At 39.2% G+C, this 13096-nt stretch overlaps 1 protein-coding gene across 1 annotated transcript in view; it reads right to left on the bottom strand.

Annotated features, from left to right (window-relative positions):
- Positions 1-1403: 1403 nt before the first annotated feature.
- The window catches only part of EPB41L4B (erythrocyte membrane protein band 4.1 like 4B), a 146380-nt gene continuing 134687 nt past the window's right edge, over positions 1404-13096 (bottom strand). The window contains exons 24-25 of the mRNA XM_068553262.1: positions 3238-3383; positions 1404-1985 (exon numbers count right to left, since the gene is read on the bottom strand). Of these exons, the coding sequence (XP_068409363.1) occupies positions 1916-1985; positions 3238-3383 (216 nt within the window). The 3' untranslated portion in view covers positions 1404-1915. The remainder of the gene's footprint in view (positions 1986-3237; positions 3384-13096) is intronic.

Genomic DNA, 13096 nt, shown 5'->3' with positions numbered 1-13096 from the left:
TAATGATGACCATGACTCATCAAGAAAAGGTTGAATACTCTCCAGTATACTCTGTTTACTAAGGCAGGGAAGTGTGTAATATATTTTAGAAAGATTTCCTCCCAAAAAAATATTAAAATTGTATAGATTCTGCACTTAAAGGGTTAATCCTCTGTTATCTGAATATTTGCGTACATTACCTCATTTTACAACAATGCTAGTCAATGAGGCATTACTTTTTTTTTATAATCATTAGTATCAAATTATTGGCACCATTCAGGTTTAAGGATAGGGACAGGAGAGCAAATTATGCAACATAAAAATACAGTTCTGATACAAATATACGAGATCAATTCCACTTAAGTGGTCATAAGAAATGGATGGACATTTTACACACAAGGAAATACAGCTAATAAGTCACCACATGGAAAAGTGCTCAGCCTTGCTAGCAATTAATGAAATAAAACCACCTTTCAGGAAACAACTATACGCACTTATTAAACTAGCAAAAATAAATAAAAATGGCACAACCCAATACTGGCAGAACTATTGGTAAATAGAAATGCTTATACATTGCTGGTGGCATCATAAATTGTAGAGGGGATTCAAGCATTCAGAGAGGATGGGGGGGTTGAACTTGATGACCTTTAAGGTCTTTTCAACCCAGAGACTAGATCTTTCTAGAAAGCAATCTGGCACTATGAAACAAGAGCTATAAAATCCCTCATGCTCTTTGACCTTGTAATCTCTCTTTGGAGATATTCCCAAGGGGAGAATCCAAAGGAAGGAACATTTTTTACAAAGACATTCATAGCAGCACTATTTATAAGAGTGAAAAATTAGATATAACTCAAATATCTAGTAATGGCAAGAAGTGAGGTTAATCATGTTACATGGATACAAAGAAATTAAAATTGGTGAGAGCAGGATCAGTGTTGAAAAGAGGAGCTGTGTGTTAGAGGGAGGGAGTAACCAAAGAGCACGTACACACTGACCGTATTGATGTAAAAATGTGTGCATATTCATTGAGAAAGCATGGGAAACATTTCAGAGGGCTAGTTTGTGGTTACGGGGGTTCTTAATTATTCCTGCAAAGTTGTTCAAGTGCATAATAAAAATTTAAAAACACATTTCTTGAAACTATATAAAAAGAGAGCAAAGTTTCTTCTGGTCAAGTTTCTATCAACAGGACATGAGTTGATCAACTTTGGAAATAATTTTCCTTTATGGAACACCCAAATGAATCCTGATATCAAGTCACTTTGTAAGGATTTTTAGACAATTTAAACTATAATGTCTTACTTTGGGTTCAATAATAAATTTTATATATCCCAAATAATATCATATACCATAAATTCACAAGTTAAATTGTATTTCAGATTAAGCTGAAGCACCTTCAGCCCTGGTGACTGCAACTTTCCTTTTTTAGTTCACCTACTTGTGTCTGAATAAAAATGAATGTTAAAGACTTTGTAAGATCTGTGTATTTACCAGTGTAAATGAAAAACCAGCAGTAAAGAATTATTCTCTCATTAAAAATGACTCTAACAACAGTCAAAGCTTGGTGCAAGTGTCAATCATACAAAATCACATGGTTGAGATTGACAGCAAAGGATTCCGTGCCATATTAACCCCTGTGGTTATTAATATATACACACAGGTACTTCTGAAAAGGAATCCTGGTTTTCCCATCTTTCTTCTAGGCTTACCAAATCCTGTCTCAACTACACTGAGTAGCAGAAAAACTCTAATACTCAGGAGACATAAAATATCTTTTCCGATAGAAGTCAAGCCAGAAGTTGGCTTCGACTAACCACAGAGACCTGGGCCAACCGAGCACACATTTGTATGTTGTGCTAGAGTGATCACACAAAGCCCGAAGAAAGAAAACGGACAGAAGGCACCATGCCATCCTCCAGGCACCAAGGGGAGAATTTCACAGTTCGGTCATCAACAGTCTTTTCATCATTTTCTCTCTCTCCAGTTCCTGCCGGAGCGTCTCTGCACTGAAAAAGAATAAGGTGACAAAATGGTGAGATACACGCTCAAAAATGGTAAGAGCAGTCTCAGTTTAAATGTCGTCTCCCAGATTCTTTCCCAATCTGAGTTCTTGACTTTCTCTTTCAGGCTCCTTAAGGACCCCCTACATTTGCTAGCATTACAGTGACCTGAAATAGGCTGCCTATGGGTTTCCCCCACCAGACGGAGAGCTTCTGAAGGCACCGCTCCTCAGGGGACTGACTGTTATATATGCCATTCCTCTCTGAAACCCTGGAGCCTAGCATAGGATCTGGCACATAGCAGCCTCTCAGTAAAGGTCATTTAAATGAATGGGAAAATGTCCAGGGGTTAGATTTCTTTAAATCATGTTTTCAATTGGTTTCATATGCACTGTCTCCCAGAATTACCTCCAATGTTTTAATAAATAAAATTGAATGAAGTAAAATTGGCTGCTTTAAGAGGTTGCTGGTGAGTTCTTGGCCCTTGAGCCCAGTTGCCTATCTATGGAATTTATCTCCACTGTTTAGGTGCACGCATACACACACACACACACACACACACACACACCCCCCACAGGAAGTACACGTCTTGAAAGGCACAATCAATTCTTTAAATAATTTCATTCACAGTAGAAAGCAATGTTTCTACTATGGCCAAGAAGGCTTTACACAATCTGGCCCCAGCCTACAGCTTCATGGGTTTCCTCTCCTGTCGTTCACTACCTCTCTGGCTGCACCAGCCCCCTTAACTCCTCCTTAACCATGCCAGGCTCACTCCACCTCAGAAGCCTTAGCACCGGCTGTTCCCTCTGACTACTATACTCCTTTCCCAAATATCTGCAGCTTGCTCCCCTCACCACCTTCAGCTCTCTGCTTAAATGCCACCTGGGTGAGACCATCCCAGCATGCCCTATTGCCCTTCATGGATTTATGTTTCTCCCTAGCACTTGTCACTATCTCACACACACATACACACACTCATTCAATGCCTCTCTCCCCTCCCCCAACACTAAGTTGTAAACTCCATAAAGGTAGCACTTTCATCTGTTTTGTTCACTCTACATCCCTAGCACCTAGAATAGCGTCTAGCCTTTGACGACATTTTAATAAACATCAATATTCAGAGAATATTCAGAGAATAAATGAATAAAAGAATGAATAAGAGAGTGGTAGATGTCACAAACACAATGCACCTAGAGCCTGTGCCTGGTTTTCCTGTCATCAGAGTTACCTGTTGGTACCTGCTGATCTGACTCACCTGGCCACTGGAGAAACAGGCTTCCGAATGGTGTAGATGGTCTGCACTGTGGAGACGGTCTCTGTCAAAGGCCTCAGGGTTGCTGCTGGAATCAGTGGGGAAGACTGGCCAGGACAGCACTGTAATTTACTGTCTCTAAAGTCTGCCTGGAGAGGAAACAGAAAAGAGGAAATCAATCTCAGTTTGGGTCCCATTTTTACACTGTCAGCTGCTCCCTAAGCCTTACCACACAGTCCCTGTTATTTTATTTATTTAAGAAATTTTATTTAATTAATTAATTTATTTATTTTTGGCTGCGTTGGGTCCTCGTTGCTGCGCAGGGGCTTTCTCTAGTTGCGGCGAGCGGGGGCTACTCTTTGTTGCGGTGCGTGGGCTTCTCATTACGGTGGCTTCTCTTGTTGTGGAGCCTGGGTTCCATGAGCATGGGCTTCAGTAGTTGTGGCACGCGGGCTCTAGAGCGCAGGCTCAGTAGTTGTGGTGCACGGGCTTAGTTGCTCCGCGGCATGTGGGATCTTCCCGGACCAGGGCTCGAACCTGTGTCCCCTGCATTGGCAGGCGTATTCTTAACCACTGCACCACCAGGGAAGCCCAGTCCCTGTTATTTTTTAATAATAGTTAATCAATTGCCATTTATTAAACGATTTTGCTTAGTGCTGGCCACTATGCTAAGCACTTGACATACATTACCTCTGGACAATCTTAAAGGTAGAGGTCATGTTTCATCACATGTTAGACACCATCATTTGTAAGATGCACCACTTTTGCATGTGCCACAGAGAAAGAAAAAGTAACCATTCGAACTCTGTCATGTACACTATTGTAATAAACATTCTGATTTCAGAGATGTTAGAAGGTGGAAAAATGCACATCTTGGAACTGATTTTATGGAAAAGGAAAGTGAGGCTCAAAGAGGTTAAGTAATCTTCCCAAGGTCACACTAGCAAGTATTAAGAACCAGTACTTAGAACCAGGGTTGGCTGACTTCGTAATTGGTGTTTTTTACCATTATAACAGAGGTTCCCAAAGTATGGGCCCCAGACTAGCAGCATCAGTACCATCTTGAAACTTGGTGAAAATGCAAATTCTCAGGCCCCAACTAAGACCTTTGGAACCAGAATGTTTGGGGACAAAGTCCAGCAATCTGTGTTTTTATGAGACCTTCAGATGATTCTGATATACGGTAGAGTTTGAGAACTACTGGTCTAGAGTACACTGCCTCATTTGGAGAGGATAATTTATTGTTGTTTCCATTACAAAGCAAGATATGCTTATTACTTTACATAGAAAACTCAGAAGATATATAAAAGTAAATAAATGAAGAAATTCCATAATCCCTTACTATCACTGTCAGCGTATTTCCTCATAGCATTTTTTCTATGCATACTTTTTTGTTTGTTTTATATCCTTTCAGTAGTACCAGCTATATATTTTATAACTTGAGTTTTCATGCTAGTTCCTGGCCCTAAACTTGGAGAAATTTTTCACGTGGCTTTCTAAAGAAGAGGTTTTGATCATCAAATGAGCAATATATTTCTAGTGATTAGACAGACGATGAGCTGTCCCTCCTAGGGAAACATGGAAAACCACAAAAATACCAGGTGTAGTTGTAGTTCTGTAAGGGTATATCTGGCTTGAGCAATGGGGAGAATCTTATCTTTGAGAGGTCCTGAAAGACTACTGCTGAGAAATACAAGCCCTTGTTTGTTTTACAAGTGCCTCCACAGAGAGAACTGACCTGGCCTGGGCTGGAGCAATGCCAAAGAATTGACCACGAGAACAGGAGCATCGTAGAGTTGCTAGCATGTGATGTTTGCCACAGGGAGCTTTCCCAAACTTTGGGCTGTAGTGGTCACTTGTGTGGTTTACCAGATAATCCTGGCTCATTGATGTCCATGGTAGGATTACACTTCCCTACCCCACTTTGAAGTTAGGCAGGACCATGTGCCTTGTTTTGGCCAAAGAAATGTGGTGCCATGTTTTATTTCCATTGGAAGATTTAAGTGCTAGTGTGTGATTTGTCACCTCTTTTTTTTCACCTCTGCCACTGTGACTAGCAATGTTTCAGATGGCAGCTGCTCCATTAGCCTGGGTCCCAGAAACAGAGCAACACAGAGCAGAATGTGTAGCCCACCCCTGACAGACGTGCAGCGTGAGTAGTCATAATTCTAGTTATTACTTTAAAATGTATATCTCAGAAATAACTAAATTTCCTTGTCAACTGCATTATTATGAACTTTCATCAAATCTTTAACCGTGGTCATTTTTAAGTCTTTTGTCATTTACAGATAGTTCTGGGTGTACTCTGATGCTTTTGCAAAAATGTTCCTATAAAAGGGTTTCATCTTCAAGGAATTCATGGAAAAGACTCTGACAAGTACAGGTTTCTGGTAACTGACTATACTGCTGAACTGAATGAATAAGCATTTTCAGAACTCTAATGGAAAACTGATGAATTCATAAAAGTGCTAACAAAAGATCAAGATGAAAAAAAAATTAATTACATGGGACTGAATGAACTGATGAGGATGATTATAATCGTGACTTTCTGTTTGAACAAAAAAAAAAAAAAAAAAGGAAATTCAATTTGTCATTTTAAAGCATGACTTAGCCCAGCCTTCCTGATACAGGAGCTGGGGTAAGAAGTTATTTTGTTGTTTCAGTGAAGTGGGGGGAGGTTGGGCTTTTGATGCCAATTTTGATCCTTTCTGGAAAAAAGAGGGACATTTACACTTACATACAAAGGCAAAAGTGGGTAAAAGTACCAGGGCCTGAGCATGAATCAAGGCAGTGGCACCAGACTTTATTAATAGTCATTATATTCTTTACTGCCATGCACTCAAAGTAGAAAAAGAAAGAGCCAGCTTCACTTAAGAATGACCTTAGGGAGCAGTGAAAATTACTATTATTAAATCTCAACCCTGAGAACTTGCCTTAATATTTGTTGAATGAAGAACTGAATGAACGAACTTTTGCTGGAACAAAGCAGATAACACAGGGACAGACCAGGTTAGGCAGAAGAACATGGGACAGAAATCTGACCAGAGCCAGGCAGGGGCCCTCATCTTAGACAGACCAAGGCCCTGGGCTGAGTATCAAGTAGAGTTAACAGGCCCAAATACAAGCCAGAAACTGGTCTCAGGATTAAGCAAGGAGCCTGGTTGTTGAAACCAGGCCCAAGGTCAATGCTGGATCAACTGCCAGAATAACTTTGGGTGGCGTTCCCTGGAGCTGCTGAGCTCCCCCATGAGTGTGGTCCGGATAGGTGTGGAGGCCTGTGGAGAGGCCAACCCTGCAGCAAGGTCAAGTGTCTTGACCTTGGAGGGGAGGAAAAGACAATATGACACACGGGGGTGGGGGGTTGGGAGAGGCGGGTAAGAAAATTAGGAAGCTGAAGCTCATGAATTTGGCTTCTGTTACCATCCAGCTGTTAGTAACTCCCTAATTATAATCTCCAGTCTGGTCCTGTCTCCTGATACAGACTTGGATATCCAACTGCCCATTCATTGTTTCCATTCAGATGTTTCCAAGGCATTTCTAACACATTGTGGCCAAAGGCAAACTCATTATCCCTCCCAATCCACTCTTCCCTAAGATTTCCTTATCTTAGTGAATGGACCCACTCTCCATCCACATTCTGCAAGTCAGAAATCTGGGAGCCCTTTTTGGCCCTCCCTCTCCCTCTCCCTCATCCAATCCAATTCCTTACCACCCTCTTTTTTTTTTTAAGACTTTTTTTTGATGTGGACCATTTTTTTTGTTGTTGTTGTTAGCACTTTTATGAGTTCATCAGTTTTTCATTAGAGTTCTGAAAATGCTTATTCATTCAGTTCAGCAGTACAGTCAGTTACCAGAAACCTGTACTTGTCAGAGTCTTTTCCATGAATTTCTTGAAGATGAAACCCTTCTATAGGAACATATTTGCAAAATCATCAGAGTACACCCAGAACTGTCTGTAAATGACAAAAGACTTAAAAATGACCACGGTTAAAGATTTGATGAAAGTTCATAATAATGCAGTTGACAAGAAAATTAGTTATTTCTGAGCTATACATTTTAAAGTAATAACTAGGATTATTACTTATAACATTATACCAGAACATATAAGATTTTTAGAAATTTCATGTAATGTCTGAAACATTTATATTAACATATTTCCATACATATTTCCATACAAATACAAATATAAGATTTTTAGAAATTTCATGTAATGTCTGAAACATTTATATTAACATATTTCCATACAAATACAAATATAAGATTTTTAGAAATTTCATGTAGTGTCTGAAACATTTATATTAACATATTTCCATACAAATAACCCAATGAAAGTTTAGTATTAGTTGTTTTGTTTGTTTTTTTATACTGCAGGTTCTTATTAGGCATCAGTTTTATACACATCAGTGTATACATGTCAATCCCAATCGCCCAATTCAGCACACCACCATGCCCACCTCACCGCAGTTTTCCCCCCTTGGTGTCCATATGTCCATTCTCTACATCTGTGTCTCAACTTCTGCCCTGCAAACTGGCTCATCTGTACCATTTTTCTAGGTTCCGCATACATGCATTAATATACGATATTTGTTTTTCTCTTTCTGGCTTACTTCACTCTGTATGACAGTCTCTAGATCCATCCACGTCTCAACAAATGACTCAATTTCGTTCCTTTTTATGGCTGAGTAATATTCCATTGTATATATGTACCACAACTTCTTTATCCATTCGTCTGTCGATGGACATTTAGGTTGCTTCCATGACATGCCTATTGTAAATAGTGCTGCAATGAACATTCGGGTGCACGTGTCTTTTTGAATTACGGTTTTCTCTGGGTATATGCCCAGTAGTGGGATTGCTGGGTCATATGGTAATTCTATTTTTAGTTTTTTAAGGAACCTCCATATTGTTCTCCATAGTGGCTGTATCAATTTACATTCCCACCAACAGTGCAAGAGGTTTCCCTTTTCTCCACACCCTCTCCAGCATTTGTTGTTTGTAGATTTTCTGATGATGCCCATTCTAACAGGAGTGAGGTGATACCTCATTGTAGTTTTGATTTGCATTTCTCTAATAATTAGTGATGTTGAGCATCTTTTCATGTGCTTCGTGGCCGCCTGTATGTCTTCTTTGGAGAAATGTCTATTTAGGTCTTCTGCCCATTTTTGGATTGGGGTGTTTGTTTCTTTGATATTGAGCTGAATGAGCTGTTTATATATTTTGGAGATTAATCCTTTGTCCGTTGATTCGTTTGCAAATATTTTCTCCCATTCTGAGGGTTGTCTTTTCGTCTTGTTTATGGTTTCCTTTGCTGTGCAAAAGCTTTGAAGTTTCATTAGGTCCCACTTGTTTATTTTTGTTTTTATTTCCATTACTCTAGGAGGTGGATCAAAAAAGATCTTGCTGTGATTTATGTCAAAGAGTGTTCTTCCTATGTTTTCCTCTAAGAGTTTTATAGTGTCCAGTCTTACATTTAGGTCTCTAATCCATTTTGAGTTTATTTTTGTGTATGGTGTTAGGGAGTATTCTAATTTCATTCTTTTACATGTAGCTGTCCAGTTTTCCCAGCACCACTTATTGAAGAGACTGTCTTTTCTCCATTGTATATCTTTGCCTCCTTTGTCATAGATTAGTTGACCATAGGTGCGTGGGTTAATCTCTGGGCTTTCTATCTTGTTCCATTGATCTATGTTTCTGTTTTTGTGCCAGTACCATATTGTCTTGATTACTGTAGCTTTGTAGTAGAGTCTGAAGTCAGGGAGTCTGATTCCTCCAGCTCCATTTTTTTGCCTCAAGACTGCTTTGGCTATTCGGGGTCTTTTGTGTCTCCATACAAATTTTAAGATGATTTGTTCTAGCTCCGTAAAAAATGCCATTGGTAGTTTGATAGGGATTGCATTGAATCTGTCGATTGCTTTGGGTAGTATACTCATTTTCACAATGTTGATTCTTCCAAGCCAAGAACATGGTATATCTCTCCATCTGTTGGTATCATCTTTAATTTCTTTCATCAGTGTCTTATAGTTTTCTGCATACAGGTCTTTTGTCTCCCTAGGTAGGTTTATTCCTAGGTATTTTATTCTTTTTGTCGCAATGGTAAATGGGAGTGTTTCCATAATTTCTCTTTCAGATTTTTCATCATTAGTGTATAGGAATGCAAGAGATTTCTGTGCATTAATTTTGTATCCTGCAACTTTACCATATTCATTAATTAGCTCTAGCAGTTTTCTGGTGGCAGTTTTAGGATTCTCTATGTATAGTATCATGTCATCCGCAAACAGTGACAGTTTTACTTCTTCTTTTCCAATTTGTATTCCTTTTATTTCTTTTTCTTCTCTGATTGCCGTGGCTAGGACTTCCAGAACTATGTTGAATAATAGTGGTGAGAGTGGACATCCTTGTCTCGTTCCTGATCTTAGAGGAAATGCTTTCAGTTTTTCACCATTGAGAATGATGTTTGCTGTGGGTTTGTCATATATGGCCTTTATTATGTTGAGGTAGGTTCCCTCTATGCCCACTTTCTGGAGAGTTTTTATCAGAAATGGGTGTTGAATTTTGTCAAAAGCTTTTTCTGCATCTACTGAGATGATCATATGGTTTTTATTCTTCAATTTGTTAATATGGTGTATCACATGGATTGATTTGCGTATATTGAAGAATCCTTGCATCCCTGGGATAAATCCCACTTGATCGTGGTGTATGATCCTTTTAATGTGTTGTTGGATTCTGTTTGCTAGTATTTTGTTGAGGATTTTTGCATCTATATTCATCAGTGATATTGGTCTGTAATTTTCTTTTTTTGTAGTGTCTTTGTCTGGTTTTGGTATCAGGGTGATGGTGGCCTCATAGAATGAGTTTGGGAGTGTTCCTTCCTCTGCAATTTTTTGGAAGAGTTTGAGAAGGATGGGTGTTAGCTCTTCTCTAAATGTTTGATAGAATTCACCTGTGAAGCCATCTGGTCCTGGACTTTTGTTTGTTGGAAGATTTTTAATCACAGTTTCAATTTCATTACTTGTGATTGGTCTGTTCATATTTTCTGTTTCTTCCTGGTTCAGTCTTGGAAGGTTATACCTTTCTAAGAATTTGTCCATTTCTTCCAGGTTGTCCATTTTATTGGCATAAAGTTGCTTGTAGTAGTCTCTTAGGATGCTTTGTATTTCTGCGGTGTCTGTTGTAACTTCTCCTTTTTCATTTCTGATTTTATTGATTTGAGTCCTCTCCCTCTTTTTCTTGATGAGTCTGGCTAATGGCTTATCAATTTTGTTTATCTTCTCAAAGAACCAACTTTTAGTTTTATTGATCTTTGCTATTGTTTTCTTTGTTTCTATTTCATTTATTTCTGCTCTGATCTTTATGATTTCTTTCCTTCTGCTAACTTTGGGTTTTGTTTGTTCTTCTTTCTCTAGTTTCTTTAGGTGTAAGGTTAGATTGTTTACTTGAGGTTTTTCTTGTTTCTTTAGGTAGGCTTGTATAGCTATAAACTTCCCTCTTAGAACCGCTTTTGCTGCATCCCATAGGTTTTGGGTCGTCGTGTTTTCATTGTCATTTGTCTCTAGGTATTTTTTGATTTCCTCTCTGATTTCTTCAGTGATCTCTTGGTTATTTAGTAACGTATTGTTTAGCCTCCATGTGTTTGTCCTTTTTACGTTTTTTTCCCTGTAATTCATTTCTAATCTCATCGCGTTGTGGTCAGAAAAGATGCTTGATATGATTTCAATTTTCTTAAATTTACTGAGGCTTGATTTGTGACCCAAGATGTGATCTATCCTGGAGAATGTTCCGTGCGCACTTGAGAAGAACGTGTAATCTGCTGTTTTTGGATGGAATGTCCTATATATATCAATTAAATCTATCTGGTCTATTGTGTCATTTAAAGCTTCTGTTTCCTTATTTATTTTCATTTTGGATGATCTGTCCATTGGTGTAAGTGAGGTGTTAAAGTCCCCCACTATTATTGTGTTACTGTCGATTTCCTCTTTCATAGCTGTTAGCAGTTGCCTTATGTATTGAGGTGCTCCTATGTTGGGTGCATACATATTTATAATTGTTATATCTTCTTCTTGGACTGATCCCTGGATCATTATGTAGTGTCCTTCCTTGTCTCTTGTAACATTCTTTATTTTAAAGTCTATTTTATCTGATATGAGTATAGCTACTCCAGCTTTCTTTTGATTTCCATTTGCATGGAATATCTTTTTCCATCCCCTCACTTTCAGTCTGTATGTGTCCCTAGGTCTAAAGTGGGTCTCTTGTAGACAGCATATATATGGGTCTTGTTTTTGTATCCATTCAGCCAGTCTATGTCTTTTGGTTGGGGCATTTAATCCATTCACGTTTAAGGTAATTATCGATATGTATGTTCCTATGACCATTTTCTTAATTGTTTTGGGTTTGTTTTTGTAGGTCCTTTTCTTCTCTTGTGTTTCCCACTTAGAGAAGTTCCTTTAGCATTTGTTGTAGAGCTGGTTTGGTGGTGCTGAATTCTCTTAGCTTTTGCTTGTCTGTAATGCTTTTGAATTCTCCATCGAATCTGAATGAGACCCTTGCCGGGTAGAGTAATCTTGGTTGTAGGTTCTTCCCTTTCATCACTTTAAGTATATCATGCCACTCCCTTCTGGCTTGCGGAGTTTCTGCTGAGAAATCAGCTGTTAACCTTATGGGAGTTCCCTTGTATGTTATTTGTCGTTTTTCCCTTGCTGCTTTCAATAATTTTTCTTTGTCTTTAATTTTTGCCACTTTGATTACTATGTGTCTCGGCGTGTTTCTCCTTGGGTTTATCCTGTATGGGACTCTCTGCGCTTCCTGGACTTGGGTGGCTATTTCCTTTCCCATGTTAGGGAAGTTTTTGACTATAATCTCTTCAAGTATTTTCTCTGGTCCTTTCTCTCTTCACCTTCTGGGACCCCTATAATGCGAATGTTGTTGCGTTTAATGTTGTCCCAGAGGTCTCTTAGGCTGTCTTCATTTCTTTTCATTCTTTTTTCTTTAGTCTGTTCCGCAGCAGTGAATTCCACCATTCTGTCTTCCAGGTCACTTATCCGTTCTTCTGCCTCAGTTATTCTGCTATTGATTCCTTCTAGTGTAGTTTTCATTTCAGTTATTGTATTGGTCATCTCTGTTTGTTTGTTCTTTAATTCTTCTAGGTCTTTGTTAATCATTTCTTGCATCTTCTCAATCTTTGCCTCCATTCTTATTCCGAGGTCCTGGATCATCTTCACTATCATTATTCTGAATTCTTTTTCTGGAAGGTTGCCTATCTCCACTTCATTTAGTTGTTTTTCTGGGGTTTTTTCTTGTTCCTTCATCTGGTACATAGCCCTCTGCCTTTTCATCTTCTCTATCTTTCTGTAACTCTGATGTGGACCATTTTTAAAGTCTTTATTGAATTTGTTACAATATTGCTTCTGTTTCATGTTTTGGTTTTTTGGCCACCAGCCATGTGTGACCTTAGCTCCCCGACCAGGGATTGAACCCACACCCCCTTGCACTGGAAGGCGAAGTCTTAACCACAGGGAAGTCCCCCTTACCAGCCTCTTAAATATCCCCCTGATCTGTGCACATCTCTCCACCTCCACCATCAACACCACTCTGGATCACACTCTCTGCCTTCTCTCCCTTGAACTATTGTCTTAGATTTCTAGGCTACTTCCCTGAGTCCACTCTGCCTGAACCCAGCTCTGTTCCCACTGCCATCACAGGGATCATTTCCAAATGCAGCTGCCCTGTTACTACCCTGCTCAAAGTCCTTCAAAGGCTTCCTATTGCTCGTAGGATCCAGATCAGAGCCCCTCATTTGGCCTACAAAGCCAAGCATGGTTTTGCACTATAGGGTTTGTCCCTGCTTTCCTCCCCTTCCTCCTCTCAT

Source organism: Eschrichtius robustus, chromosome 10 (genome assembly GCF_028021215.1).
Source record: "Eschrichtius robustus isolate mEscRob2 chromosome 10, mEscRob2.pri, whole genome shotgun sequence".
NCBI lineage: Eukaryota > Metazoa > Chordata > Mammalia > Artiodactyla > Eschrichtiidae > Eschrichtius > Eschrichtius robustus.
This window is presented reverse-complemented; position numbering and strand designations above follow the sequence as displayed.